At 43.7% G+C, this 15,048-nt stretch overlaps 1 protein-coding gene across 1 annotated transcript; it reads right to left on the bottom strand.

The window, feature by feature from the left end:
- Nucleotides 1-3,951: 3,951 nt before the first annotated feature.
- Nucleotides 3,952-12,101, bottom strand: LOC306704071 (putative beta-lactamase-like 1; the record flags this gene model as incomplete). The annotated part of the gene is made up of 6 exons (XM_079170282.1): nt 11,993-12,101; nt 10,334-10,437; nt 10,069-10,226; nt 9,437-9,657; nt 5,118-5,223; nt 3,952-4,930 (listed from the first exon to the last, which is right to left on the bottom strand). The coding sequence occupies exons 1-6, from the start codon at nt 12,096-12,098 to the stop codon at nt 3,952-3,954; spliced, it is 1,674 nt and encodes a 557-aa protein (XP_079026408.1). The 5' UTR covers nt 12,099-12,101.
- Between the last annotated feature and the right edge of the window lie 2,947 nt (nt 12,102-15,048).

Below are 15,048 nucleotides of genomic sequence, written 5' to 3'. Positions count from 1 at the left end.
CAGAGCGGGGTGAGAACACACAGCTGCTGCTTTGGCCTCCACCAGCTGGAGCTCCTCTTCTGCTGCTGAATCATCTCCAGCGATCAGAGCCCCCAGTGCCTTCACTGACTCCAGGGAGAAGTGAAAGTCTCCCTCCTATAAGGAATGACATGCTGTTAGCTCTGAGGCCAAGTCCAGCGTGTCTGGAGATACCACAGGACACGTACTTGTGTTACAGTCACTTTCACTTATTGACTTGTGATTTACTAACCTGAAGACTTTGCATATTATGAGGTTTATATTGATATGTGTGGGTACCACCCTTGTCCCAGGCTTTACGTTTTATGTAGTGGCTTTAATAATGAAACAAATAATAATCAATGAAAATTATGTAATTTCCCCCCTTCAGTAATTCACTGAATGTTAATAAGTTGTATTTTGTTCCAGAAGGTGGGGGAATAAATTAGTGTAATGCTGGATGGATTTTCTCAACCTGGCAACCCACATGTTGATGGTGAAGTCTAAGGCAGTATCAAATGATTTAATAATGTCAAATATTAATAATTATTGACCCTTTATAAAGTGTAACTTGTGAGTAAAAACCTTTTTTTCTGGTGCAAATAGGAAACTATCTGGGTTCAAGTGTACATCAGGATCCAGAAACGATCTGATGCCTCAAAATCTGGTACTTATGTTTCTTTGAGGGCTGCACCTTCTCTCTCAGCTCAATTTTTCATTTACTTTTCATGTGTACAACCGAGAATGCAACACCGTGGATGTCTTCCAGGAGCAACTGTGTGAAAATGTGATCCAAAGCACTTTAATTAGCATGTGTCGTAAAACACGTGCTATGAACTATAGAGACCAGTATACCCTGGCCCTTAGCCTTTTACATGAGATAAGAACAAAACATTACTTCAAACATACAGGTGAAAAATAACAAACTACCACAAAAGTATGACAGTAAATGTGGAGGCCTCGTTTGAGAAGCTCCCTCAAAATAGTTTGTGATGAGAGAGCTCATCAGAGTCCATGCCAGAGGAAGCCAAACCAACAGCTCATATATGACTTGCAACAATTCTAGAATGATAATAGAACAAGAATATATAATCAAACAGCCACGCAAAAAGGACCAGATTACATAAAGACTTTCAAATAAGAATTGCAAAAACAAAATCTTAAGAAAAGCTAGACAGGAGGTTTGGTTGAACGGTGGAGTGTTCCAGGTTTCAGACGTTCTTACCGTGACAGTCACAGCGCTGGAGGACTTGCACAGAACTATGAGGAGGACTAACACACAGGTGGTGGTCTTCATCTTGCTGCCTGTGATGTATAACGAACTTCTTCTGTGAGCGTGTCTCAGCACTGCTCTGTACACAGCATTGCTTCAGTGTATTTATGGAGCATTTGACTCTGACCGTGGGCGAGGCCTGAAGGGTAGTAAATGATAAACAACACACACGGTTTATAATGCCATAAAAGCTGCACTGTTGTCCCATACTGTGGAAAATGAGAAGAAAAATGATGGGTATTCCTTGCTTTATATTCATTTAGCTGATTACCATGTATACAGCACTCTCTTGCTCTACACGGGAAGAACTCTAAGCACAGATGTCACCAGCATCAGTCTAGCTTAGAACAGCATACACTATGGGATGGTCAGGGGTCATCATCGACATTTGTCCAAGGGCACAACTCTAATGACACACTCTGGAGCCAGACTTTAAAAACACAAAAACAACATTACAATTATGTAGGCCTTGGTTGTTATTATGTTATTATGAGACCATTATTGTGTATGTAAAAAAGAAAACAAGAAATAAGAGCATGTAAAGTAATAAATCAATGAATCTAAATGTTAAAAAAAAGCAATTTAAAAATAGATAAATAAAAGCAAATGTTAAATGAGAGCTATGAGGTATTTTCTGTGTTTATTTTTGTGTTGTATTTTCTAACCCATACCTTTGGAATCGCACATTCGTCGAGGAGACTCAAACGTATCTTAAATTTAGCTCAGAAAAAGCTATTGAGAAGTATTGAGTCTGGCTTGAGATTTTTTTTTATTGTGTCACATATTAGACATTTAGTTTTGTCAGGTGAAGTTATAACCTCATCAGATTTGTCCCTAATAATTATATTTTATTTAGCCATCATTAAGATGAATAGGTTGAGGGTATAATTTCCCATGATTTTTTGTTATTGCAGCCATCTTCGACTTTTTTTAATTAAAACTTCTGAACTCCAATGATACGGTAATCGGTTTAAAAGCTGCTTTTGACCAGTTGCTGCAAACACAAACTTCCCTAAACTCCCAATCCAGAGACAAAACATCAGTCTCTTCAGCTGCTAAATGCTGCTATGTTCACCAGCAGCCTCTGATGCTACAATTCCACCGCTCCACTCCACTCATATTTTTGGGGTTTTTCATTGGGCAAAGTTGTGGATAGTACCTGGTACTTGAGGTTCCAAGCGAGCTGACCCAATCCTAGAAGGCGGAGCTAAACTGCTGCAGACCACTGATTGGTCAGAGATAATCTCCACTAGTGCGAGGCATCCAGCACAAACACACTGTTTTTTAATAGCCAAGCTACCGTCATTAGTGACTGCAATTGTTTTTATTCACTTGACCCAGATATAAAAAAAAAAAAAACATGCAAAACTACGCTGTACATGCGCCGTAGAATTGACGCCACATTGTCAATAGTTAACAGAGTCTCCTCATGCATTTTGCATTTTTCGGAGATTGGATGGCGAGCTTTTAAAACCGCTCAGAAAACCTCTTATTGTCAATATACAGAGGACAGCTATCCGTCCTCTGAATGCCCAAGGTCTTTAAGCTGTAGTTGTAAAGTTTCATGAGACTGTGATTATCCCAGAAGTCATTTTATACAGTGACATCAAGTTGGGCCTCACTACAATAAAATGATATATGCTATATAAATGTTATAGGGACTCACAACATCACACATGAATACAATTGGGCTCTTTGAATCCACAAGAGTCTCAGCTTTCCAGTCATTCCCAATTAATGCGATTCCATGTGTAATTAGAAAAATAATATATACACACCCTTATGAAAATTAGTTGAAAATAACTCATATATATATATATATAAATACTGCATGCAAAAAAACTGCTTGGTTTTTGGCCCAAACAGCATGGGATTATTATAAAGTAAGTATGTAAAGGGGAGATTCATAGGTACTGTTAGTTTGTCATGTTCACCATCCCAGCGGTACACGTTGTTATTGGAAGCATGTCAGTAGAAATGTAATGTAATGTGTGCTAATTCAATATAAAACTGCATCACATGTATTCTTGTGTGTGGATATGCGTTGGTATATTGGGTTGTTCAATGGATTCTTTTCACCTCAGTGTTAGCTATATGTCTACCAATATGTAGGAAAGACATGCATGTATATTAATGTTCACATGTACATTATCACTTAAAACACTTAAGTCATGCTTAATACAAACTTAGTAAACATTTATACCACAAGTCTTAGTTAGCATATTGTTCTGTAACTTTTCTCTTTATTGCTCATAGTATTTCCACGGTGGATTTAAATGTTGAAAAACTTGACCACTCCACATTTCAACAGTTGTGTTTTTCCTCGTTCTAGGTCACACTGTAGGCACTTAAAGGTTGAAGAGGAATACTGCCGCATCATCCATTAACCAAACACGTCTAAGGAATCATTTCAACAGCACTGTCATCAGTGTTGCTTTGCTTGTAGCTAGTTCAAAGATTCCTTTGGACATTTGAATATGACTAAATTATTGAATTGGTACAGTATTATAAGCAGAGGTGTATTAAATAAATAATATTAAAATACAAGTTTTGATTAACCATATTGATCTTAGCAAGAGAGCATCACATGACCAGTGGCACAACAGTTGCCATGTGTTTGCCATATCAAGTTTCCTACTGCATTTGTCCTTCACAGTGTGAAACTGGTTGAGTTCCTGTATTTATTTAGTAAAGTATGGTCTGCCAGCTATCCTTGTCACCTTGTAAGTGTTGAGTCCTGGGGAATCAAACCCTGGCGACACGCCTTTCTTGTTAAAGAGGTAAAAGTTGAAGAGCTGTCTGTCCTGTGCCTCCAGGGAGACAGAGGCGCTGTTAACCTTCAGCTTGCACGGGTATGGGCTCTCAAACACCACCCTGAACACCCTGTCCTGCAGGTAATCCAGCCGAATAGTTCGGTACTTGGAAGGGACAGTTGAGTCCACCTGTGGTCCAAATTGCTGCATAACCAGCACCCCGTCTGAGTCCACCTTAATCTCATAGAAGGTCATATTCCTGTAAGTGAAAAAACCCACATATGGAGCTGGGTTGGGCGGCGGTCTGAGAGTTCGTGGAGCATTTCTGAAAGCCCTTTCCATTGCAGGGATGAGATAGCTGTAGGCCTGGCGCACAAGGTCCTGGTCTGCAGGCCGAACTCCAGCCATTAGGATCACCAGTCCCAGTTTGAGCCGTGGCACCAGGGAGAGGCTGGCCGCATAACCGTCCAGGTCGCCGTCCTTCCTCACCACATCATAGCCAAACTGCTCGTTGATCTCCCAAGGTGTGCCGGTGGAGTTGGCAAAGTAGCCGCTGTGGCATCGGAAGAGTGGGGTCATCATCGTGTTCAGGGTGTCCTGGCGAAGCAAGGTCCCGCCATATGCGCCCAGAAGAGCCATCATGAGCTTGGCCATGTCAGCTGCTGTGGAATACATCTGGCCTGCAGGTCGGTACCAGCCGAGGTTGTAGAGGGGAGCTGGCTTGCCATTGCTGTACACACCCACAGCCATCTGCCTCTGAATGGATGGATTTAAGTTGAAACCCGTGTCCTCCATGCTGAGTCGCTCCAGAACATTGTCTGACACCCAGCTCTCAAAGTCTGAGCCAGTCACCTTCTGGGCCAAGATGTTGGCCAACAAGGAAAAAGCAACATTGCTGTAGTGGCATCTGAGGGAAAAGAGAAAGTAATGTCAGAAAGGTTTGCAAGCTCTTTTTGGAAGCAAAATACCAATAGGATCCTTGTTCTATGCATAACAATCAACCTCCTTTTTCTTTTCAGAATACAGAAATGCACGGAATGTCTAAAGTTACTAGAGTCAAAATTAGAGCAACACAGGAAGGAACAGAGTCTTACTTGGTGCCTGGATCAGCCACAAGGACATCATCCTGTAACAAATGAAGGGCTGCCTGTGTGTCTCCACTCCAAAGAAGATTAGTTGACCTTAATCTTCTGGGTAACCCTGTGAAAATATTAGAAAACACGAGTGAGCAAATCTATAAACTATTTGGTGATCTGACTTTTCCTCCATAGTATGAGGGGGATATTTTTGATTAGATGGATAACCATGAATTTTGGTACATGCATTCACGTCTTCCTGTACCTGAAAGATTTATACCCTCATCAGTGCATCCCCCTCTGTTAATCCCTCCTTTTCATTCTTAGTGCACAGAGCTGATTAGCTCTATATCTGGACACAGCTCAGTGTAAATATAGCATCTCTCTCTCTGTACATGTGAGCCCAGGTTAGCTAAGGTGCTGTAGTGTCCTTAACAGAAACAATTGGGTGAGTATGAGAGACTAGAGCTACATTATGACCAATGTGCTTCCTTCACATGCTGCTGCTGAGCTATTTGACTGTGGTGAATGGGATGATAGGATGTGGAAGCACCAGTTACACAATGTAACAGCTTTGTTATTAACTTGCCACTTGAAGAGGCTGTAGATGTGCACAACCAATGCGCCACAGCCCAAAATCTAAGGAATTATTCTATTATTCTATTGGATGTTTCTGCACCTCACAATATGCAGGGTTTAGTGGAAATGCAGGATTTCTATTTATGTGTACTAATAGTACATTTTATTTGTATAGCACTTTAAAAGGTACTACAATAGAAGCAATTACAATATAAACAAAATAGATGACATAACAATAAGGAACAGCACAAAAAACATACAGAACTAATGTATTCATGATTTAAATAGGTGAGTTTTAAGTGCAGTTTTGAAAGTGGCGAGTGACGGACAATGTGAGGTGCTGGTGGAGGGAGTTCCAGAGGGAGGGGGCAGCAATGGAGAAGGCCCTGTCCCCCCAGGTCCGATGCTTGGACAGAGTAGGCATCGGTGGATATGAGGTTGCGGGTGGGAGCGTGTCGATGCAGGAGGTCCGAAAGGTATGAAGGGGCGAGGCTATGAACTGAGTACTGAACCTTGGGGGGGCACCTTGAGAGACTGGGGCTGTGTCAGACTTGAATTTGTTGATAGTAATGAACTGTTCCCGCTCCAAGGAGGTATGATTTGAATTTAGCGAGGGCTGTGCCAGTAATGTGGAGGGAGGACTCGAGACGGGATAGGAGGATGGAGTGGTTGATGGAGTCAAAGACTGCACTGAGGTCGAGTAGAATTAGGATGTTGAGAGAGTGGTCATCAGAGGAGAGGAGGAGGTTCTGTGCTGTGATGAGATCTGAATCCAGATTGAAATGGTTCGTAGAGTTGGTTCCAGTCGAGGTGGGTTTTACAGTCAGTTAGTGGGGGATTTACAGATACATGGTTGGACGGGGCGGGGCTGGAAGTGGCCAGTTGGTTGTAGATGGTATACATTTTTGCTTTGTAGAATAACAGGAAGGAGTTACATCTCTCAGCTGTGGAGGAGTGGGGGGGATTGTCTATAGGTTTGAGGAGTTTGTTTCCTGTGAAGAGGACCTTGGGGTTGGTGGAACCAGAGTGGATGATGCCAGAGTAGTAGGTGGAGCAAGCAGTGTTGAGAGCCAGTTTGTATTGCTGTATGTATTCCTTGTAAGCCAGGGTGTGTACTGTGAGGCCGCTCTAGTCTGCGTTTCTGGGATTTCACGAGGCGGAGTTCAGGGGTGAACCAGGGAGCAGTGTGGGTGAAAGAGACAGTTCTGGTTTTGAGAGGGGCAAGCTGATCAAGGCAGGAGGATAGTGTGTTATTGTAGAGGTTGACCAGGTCTGAGGGGGAGGGGATAAGGGAGGGAGTGAGTATGGAGAATTTGTCAGTGAGACAGGCTGACAGGGATGAAGGGCAGACAGACTTGATATTACGGAGAGTGATGGTGAGCGGGCGTTTGGGTTCTGGGATGTCGATCTCCATGATGATAGCTAGGTGGTCAGAGACGGTGCGGTCAGAGCCGGATGGTGATTCCAGTGGAACAGACCAGGTCCAGGATGTGACCGCAGTTATGGGTGGGGAAGTCGATGTGTTGAGTGAAGCTGATGCATCTAAGCATGTCCAGAAATTCTGTGGCTGTTTTACAGTCTGAGGAGTCGATGTGTATGTTGAAATCACCGAGCAGCAGGATGGAAGGTGAGATGGAGCAGAGCTGGGTAAGGAATTCAGATAGGTCAGAGAGGAAGGCAGGGTTGGGTTTGGGGGGGCGGTAGATTTTGAATGTCTGGTTTTTATGAGTTGGCGGTAAAGAGCGGCAATTCTTCGACCGCGGCCATCAGGGCGTGGTTTGTCCAGGTAATGATATCTAGTAGAGAGGGGGGGGGGGGTTTGTAGCAACGCCCAAAGTTAGGCAGTGAGTAAAAAGGGATCGGTCAGGTGTGTGAAGTTATGAAATTAGGAACTTCTCTCTCAAGCTCCTCCTTCATCATTCACACAACTGCTTCTGCCACTGTTTGAAGAACAGAACGCGGTAGAAGGAATGCCTTCAAGCTCTGTCTGACAGTGTGCCCTCCATGCTCAAGTCTGGTCCAGCTCTACACAATATCAAATAAAATGTGGTTTGTTCCAAAGTTCTTAGCCTGATAATCAGACTGAATTGACGTTTTGTTTCACTTTTCATTGTGTTCATTTTTATTTCTTATTGGATGTAGTTTTCTTTTGCCCAAAGTAGCCAGTGACATACAGTATATGTCTTGCTTCATTTGAAACTTCATTTGAAATGCCAAAGAAAACTGGAGTTGCTAGGAGCAGTTAACAGTTAACTTATTGTTTCCATGATTATTGAAGAAAGATGTTGTTTTCAAAGTTTTTTTCAGAAGCCCTCTTACAACAACCTGTACAGCTCGGTCCCTGCAATCATGCTTGTTGCATAGTTTGAATGTAGTTTGGTCACTTGAATTGTAATCGCGGAACCCATCGGCTTGAAAGCAGATAAGCCTCTAGGGTTCCGGTGCAGCCAGCAGATATCTGGGCCAAGACTTCCTGTTCCATGTGCTGCTCATTGTTTACAGTCTGATTAGCAACTGCAAGATGCGGGTCTGGAGTTGGAGTTGAGAGACGACGTGAAATGACCAGATTGTTTCACATTTTAAGTCAACATAAAGCAAATCATAGATAAAAGATAGCCAGCGGCTTCCCTGATTGCCTCATTTGCCCTCCACATGGACTGTTTACCTGCATTCTACCAAAGCCTGCTTGTACATGATTGGTCAATTCTGCACGCACTGCAAAGGGAAACCAGAACGCTTCTGATACCAAAGTTTTGTCCCATTGCCTACAAATGCTGCATATGAATGAAGAATCTGTAAAAAAAGATAACTTATGGCATTCCCATTCTTATACTCCCAACTTCCAAGCTCTGAACAAGTCAGAGATGATGGTGGTGATCCAGAGAAGTGGAATCAGGCGGCACATTTCTTTTGTTCCTTTAAAGCTGCGGTTAGTAACTTTAATAAAAAAGACTTTTTGTCATATTTGCTCAAACTGTCACTATATCCTCACAGGAGTAAATGTGACATATAATCTGTAAAAATAAAGTTTGCTCCAGTCGGTGGGCGGTGCTTGGTGTTGGCTTGACTGCTTTCAACACGGCGGCTGGGTCACAAACTTTCTCATTTTGCAGCTGAACAGTACACTAATGAAGTTTTTATGAAAACATTTGAGGCAAAAGAAAGGCAATGTTGTAACATAGTATTGATCAGAGTAATTGACTCCTTGGCTTTGAATGGTTGTGTTTCTTCGGGCCCAGTGGAATCTATTGAATGCCACACAGTGCTGCAGGAACGAGTTCTAAAACCCTGACATTTGTTGTATTTTGCACTTCTGCTTTTTTCAAATGTGTTTTTGGTTAGATGCCTGATATAAGGTCTGTGGTTGACACAAGCTGAAGAGATTTTAACGTTTTGTTCAATGACATGAAATACATCAGTAAATCTCCCACAAGCTTTTACGGATCTTAAAACAGGCGGTTTGCTAACAAGTGGCTAAATGAGAACGTCATCACGCCGACTAGACCGCCTCTACCTCAGCGGTAGTGACGTGAAATCATGTGACCGTATTCTAGTTTGTTTATAGCCCAACTTTAGCTTTTTACTTCTGCTGATTGTATTTCCGCTTCAAAATAAAAAAGAATTGGTGTTCATTTGGGATGATTATCTTGCTGAATAAATTGTGTAAGTATCATCAACATTGGTTTCCCTGTATTGTAGCTTTAATGATGATTATCAAAGATGGTCACCATGTCATTAAAGACAAAAAGTGTGGTTACCAGAGAGTTGGCCGGCCATCCTGCGTAAGGTGAGTCCAGGAGAGTGGCTGCCGAGGGTCCTGACTGACGAGGATGCTGGCCCCCCACCTTTCCACAGAGGGTCCTTAATGGTGAAGTTGTCTGCGTATTTGTCCAAAGGGTCGTCCAGAGAGTCCACAAGGCCGTCCTCCCACAGCTTGTATAGCATCAGTGTGGGAAAGATCTTAGAGAGGCTTGCAATTCTGCAATCACAGTGATTAAAGTGAGCGTAACACATGCATATTACCAGTGATTAAATGTATGCTGGTTTATTAATACATAGCATCCCCACTGCTGCTGCACAGATCCGATTAAAGCACTTCATTTATTGAATGGTTCCGTCTCATTGATCACTGATCCTATATGGAGTTTACTTAATACAATGATGTCTAATCCTAATTCTAAATCTAAACCTCAGATCATATGCAATCCAATAGAAGAATTTGACTGCAGGTTACATCATGTGGTAATGATTATTGTTCAAATGGAGTTGCTAATATTATGGACTGGCTATCATTATTATTAATGACTAAGTATTTGGCATTTAGACAAATCACCACTTCCCTTCTGTCATAATTGATGTTAATCTCTTTGACAGCAGCTGTAAATCTCACCTGTACACTGTGTACTCATTGGGGGCAGATGAGGAGGGGTCGCTTACGTTCTTCTTGCCAAAGTTTCCATTCCACAAAACAGAGTCATTTAAAACCACAATGGCTGATATCGCTGGCAGCTTGGTGGCATGAACGCTCAACCTCAGAAGTACATCTATCTGTTGGGAGAAGATTCAGTAAGAAAACTACAAGCATACCCAGGATATTCCCATGGCAACACATTTTAATATGATGAAGAAAAATTAGATTAAAAAAAGAGATTCACTCTTTCTAAGGCCACTCTCAGCGATGTGATGGGATGTGTGAGGGGCACAGGCTCAGGAAAGAGAGGGCACATCTCCTCCACTGCCTCTTGTTTTCCAACCACTTCTGTGGAAAAGGATAAAAGGCTTATCACGTATGAAACATGGAGACACAACTCATCCGTCACTGTTGGGGATAAACACCCAGAGACGCAGACATCCAACAATTGATCAAATGAGCACTAATTAAACATGTTAAAAGATTTTGACCATTTGTGAAACTCAGCTGTTTGTTGTCAATCCTAATAGAGATTGACTAGTTCCAGGACATTGCTAGCCTACCTTAGCACAAAGACAGGACCATAGCAGAGGGAAACTGCTAGCCTAGCCGAGTCAAAAGTAATTATCACACGCAGAACACAAAAACATTGTAGTTAAGCATTTAGCGTTTGTCATTTGGATTTTATTAACTCTCAGCTATAGAGAGAAAAACGTTGGATTTAATCCATATGACATTTACATAAACATGAACTTCATGCTTCCCTCTATTTGGGATTTGATGGACATGTTTGATTGATGATCTTTTCCTTCCCATCAATGATCCGTCCGTCTTATTCATTCTTGCTAACCTGAATCTTGCTAGCCTTGCCTCTTGTTTGGTTATCCTTTCTTCAAAAATCTAATTATAGATGCTCTCCACATTTCTCCCTCAAGTAAGCGGTCCATGCAATGGTTCCACGAAAAAAAAATGGCAAGCTTAGAGTATAAGCAGAGACATAACTAGCAAGGGAATGGCACATCTTTAATTGTATTATGTGCAGCATGTTAACGGGTTGGTTCACTGAACTTATGAAAGTGTCCGCTCTGTGCAGATAGTTTTGGTTTTACTGGTCCAGGTTCTGAGATGTCTCAACCTCAACACAATGGAAGTTAATGGAATATTATTTGTAATGCTCACAACTGAAACATTTTTCAACGACCCGTTTAGTAAAAGTAAATGACAAGTGAGAAAAACACCTGTCCAGCTGGGTGATTGATTTACTCTGGACCTGTTACTGGTATCTTATACCTATACCGATCTATACATTATTACTAATACCGTCTTTTGATAGGACAGTATTCTTCAGTTTGTAAAATATATATTACAATTGAGGTGCTAAAATCACGAGTTATTAGTGGTAGTAGGTAGGAGGGAATGCAGGTTTTTGATAGAACAAAAATGCATCTTGTAGCTGTAAAACAATCCTACTGTACAGTTTATTATTAAGTGCTGTAAATATGTCAACCTGCTCTCATCTTCCCAGCAGTGCCAGGTTATAAAGATGAGTGTTTTGTATTATTTAACCTCATGCTTGTCACAGTCTGAACACTGAGACAAATCCAGATTTATATCACACACAACGCTTGAGCAACTGAGGGTCGTGGCTGTTGTCATTTCATCCGGCATTGCTCAGCTCCACATTTGCTCCTCTCGTCTCTCAGCAGGAGTTAGAATCAGCTTTAACGCGGCTGCTAATCCTGCTGCTACTATTTACAGTTTTGTGTAATCCTGCTGCCGCTCCTGCAAACGAGCAATTACACCAAAGAGGCTGAGGAGGTGCAGGCCCAAACGTAGTTCCAGGTTGGACAGTCATGTGTGGGTGTTCTGGGGTGTAAATCTGTGTTGGTCTGATAGACTTTACCTGGTTTCAGCTTTGGCATCCTATACTGCCATATGAAGCAGCAGGTCATGACCACGGAGAGCAGAAATAAGACAACCATGCCCAGCATGGTCCATTTCACCTTCATCTTGCCTGCTGGTTCTTATGAGTAGCAGTTTAGAAAAAACAATGTTAGTGTTAGTGAAAGGTACTGAAGAATGAGTGTACCTCAACATAAAGCACAAGCCTCTTTCAGGTTGACGAAGACTTTCTTTTCCCGTTGACAAGTTAAATTGAAAATTGCTCTCACAAACTGTAGCTGCAAAACAGATTATTTATCTTACCAAAGGAGGGAAAACAAGCCGCAGATGTCTCTCATTGTCTTTTTGTCATTCCTCATCTTTAGACAGCTAAAATCCACAATTTCATTTTCTGCGTGGTCTACAGGGGAGAAGCCAGCAGGACTGCATGGACTCATCTCTACTGCTCCTGAGCATTCACTACAGATCATTACCTACATGCACTTAATCCTGACTGGCTCCAGATGAAGGATTCTCCCACTCCACCGTGACATCATAATCTGCTGGGAGATTCAGTCGCAAGCCAAATGGTATGGAGAGCTGTGGAATGGAAACCTGCTAAGCATTCATTCTCTACAATCAAATCATCTCACATCCTCCGGGGTTAATTCCACACATGCATTACTCATCCAGTGGATGACTTCATCACCATATCAGTACGGGGGAGGATTTTATTTTTTTTAATCTTTAAGAGCATTTGAAAGAAAGTTGCTAAGTAGAGGGGGGTGTCTTTAGGGAGGTTTGTGGTAAGTGCTGGCTGCTTGTGACTCAATAGATGTTCTGACAGTTCAGCCTGATAAAGGAGTCGCACTGGGATCCTCCTGGTGGTCTTACAGTAAATCAGAGCAGGGATATCATCATTAGTTCCTGGAGTGCTTCTCAGATCTCTCTCTATCCTCACTGATAGGTAGTAGTTCTCTGTGTAGGAGCCTCCTCTCCACTGATCGTTGTGTTGTAAGTGTTTCACATCTTGAAGTGTTTCAAGATGGCGCCACGGACGGCTGCCTCGACGTGTTGGTGCGCTTTGTTTTGTGTTGTTTTTGTCATTAATTCAGTTTTATGCTGCGATACTCAGAGCTCTTTCACCAGAGATGAGCTCATGAACATCAGGGGTACAACTCCAGCGGACTTAGTTCCAACTTTTCTGCTAACTTCTGTGGAATTACTGGACATTCTAGTCAAAGGTGCTCTCACCTTAGCTCATGCAGTGAAACGCCGTAGGAGAGGGAAACGGGCCGGAGCGCTGGTGCGTCTCCGCTCACGTGGATTTCGCACACCGCTGCCGGGCATATTTCTCTCAAACGTCCGCTCACTGTGCAACAAACTGGACGAACTTCAGCTACTGGTGGGGAGAGACAGAGACTTTTCTTCATCTTCCGTTTTGTGCTTCACTGAGACCTGGCTCTGTGGATCGATACCGGACTCCGCGTTCCAGCTGGCTGGCTTCCAGCTGTTCAGAGCGGACCGCAACACTGAGCTCTCCGGCATATCGAAGGGTGGAGGAATCTGTTTCTATACCAACAGTGGCTGGTGCAACGATGTGACAGTGGTTCTGCAGCACTGTTCTCCTGATCTGGAAACTTTTATCATAAACTGCAAACCCTTCTACTCCCCCCGTGAGTTCGCTTCATTCATTCTGGTCGGTGTTTACATGCCGCCGCAGGGTAACGTGCAGGAGGCACAGCGGACACTCGCCGAACAGATACGTTGTGTGGAGCGGACCAACCCGGACTCTCTAGTTATTGTCCTTGGTGACTTTAACAAAGGAAATCTCAGCCATGAACTCCCTAAATATAGACAGCTTATTAAATTCCCAACCAGAGAGGAGAACATTCTGGACCACTGTTACACCATAATCAGCGGGGCTTATCACGCCGTCCCTCGTGCTGCACTGGGACTCTCTGACCACGTCATGGTCCACCTGATTCCTGCATACAGGCAGAAACTCAAGCTCTGTAAACCTGTGGTGAGGAAACTCAAGAAATGGACCAGTGAGGCTCTGGAGGATCTTCGGGCGTGCTTGGACCGCACAGACTGGGATGTGTTCAGGACTGCTACCAACAGTCTGGATGACTACACAGAGGCTGTGACTTCATACATCAGCTTCTGTGAGGACAGCTGTGTTCCATCAAGCACCAGGGTGAGTTATAACAACGACAAACCCTGGTTCACAGCGGAACTCAGACAGCTAAGGCTGCACAAGGATCAGGCATTTAAGAGTGGGGACAAGGACTTGTATAAAGAGTCAAAGTACAGGTTTAGCAAGGAGGTGAGAGACGCTAAACGACTGTACTCTGAGAAACTTCAACACCAGCTCTCAGCAAACGACTCTGCTTCTGTCTGGAGAGGCCTCAGACAGATCACCAATTACAAGCCAAAGGCCTCACACTCCATGAATGACCTCCGCCTGGCAGACGAGTTGAACGAGTTCTACTGTCGCTTTGATGGACAACGGGGCAACCCTGACTCCATCCCCCACAGCCCCGTCAACCAGCCCCAGACCACCAGGTCCCCCTCCCGCAGCCCGGCAGGGGCCCATGCCTCTGTATCACCCATCCAAGTGTCCCCCCAACCCCCAGTGACGACTCTCTCTATTCTGGAGAGGGACGTCAACGGGCTTTTTAAAAAACAGAACCCCCGCAAAGCAGCCGGCCCGGACTCTGTCTCACCCTCCACCCTGAAGCATTGTGCTGATCAGCTGTCTCCGGTGTTTACAGACATCTTCAACGCCTCCCTGGAGACATGCCACGTTCCAGCCTGCTTCAAGGCCTCCACCATCATCCCCGTCCCCAAAAAACCAAGGACCACAGGACCTAATGACTACAGGCCCGTCGCCCTGACCTCTGTGGTCATGAAGTCCTTTGAGCGCCTTGTCCTGTCCCACCTTAAAACCCTCACCGACCCACTCCTGGACCCCCTGCAGTTCGCCTACAGAGCCAATAAGTCTGTAGACGACGCAGTCAACTTGGCCCTTCATTTCATCCTCCAGCATCTGGACTCCCCAGGAACCTACGCCAG

Source organism: Pholis gunnellus, assembly GCF_910591455.1.
Source record: "Pholis gunnellus genome assembly, chromosome: 2".
Classification (NCBI taxonomy): Eukaryota; Metazoa; Chordata; class Actinopteri; order Perciformes; family Pholidae; genus Pholis; species Pholis gunnellus.
The sequence above is the reverse complement of the archived record's forward strand: the minus strand, read 5'-3'. Positions and strand labels throughout refer to the sequence as shown.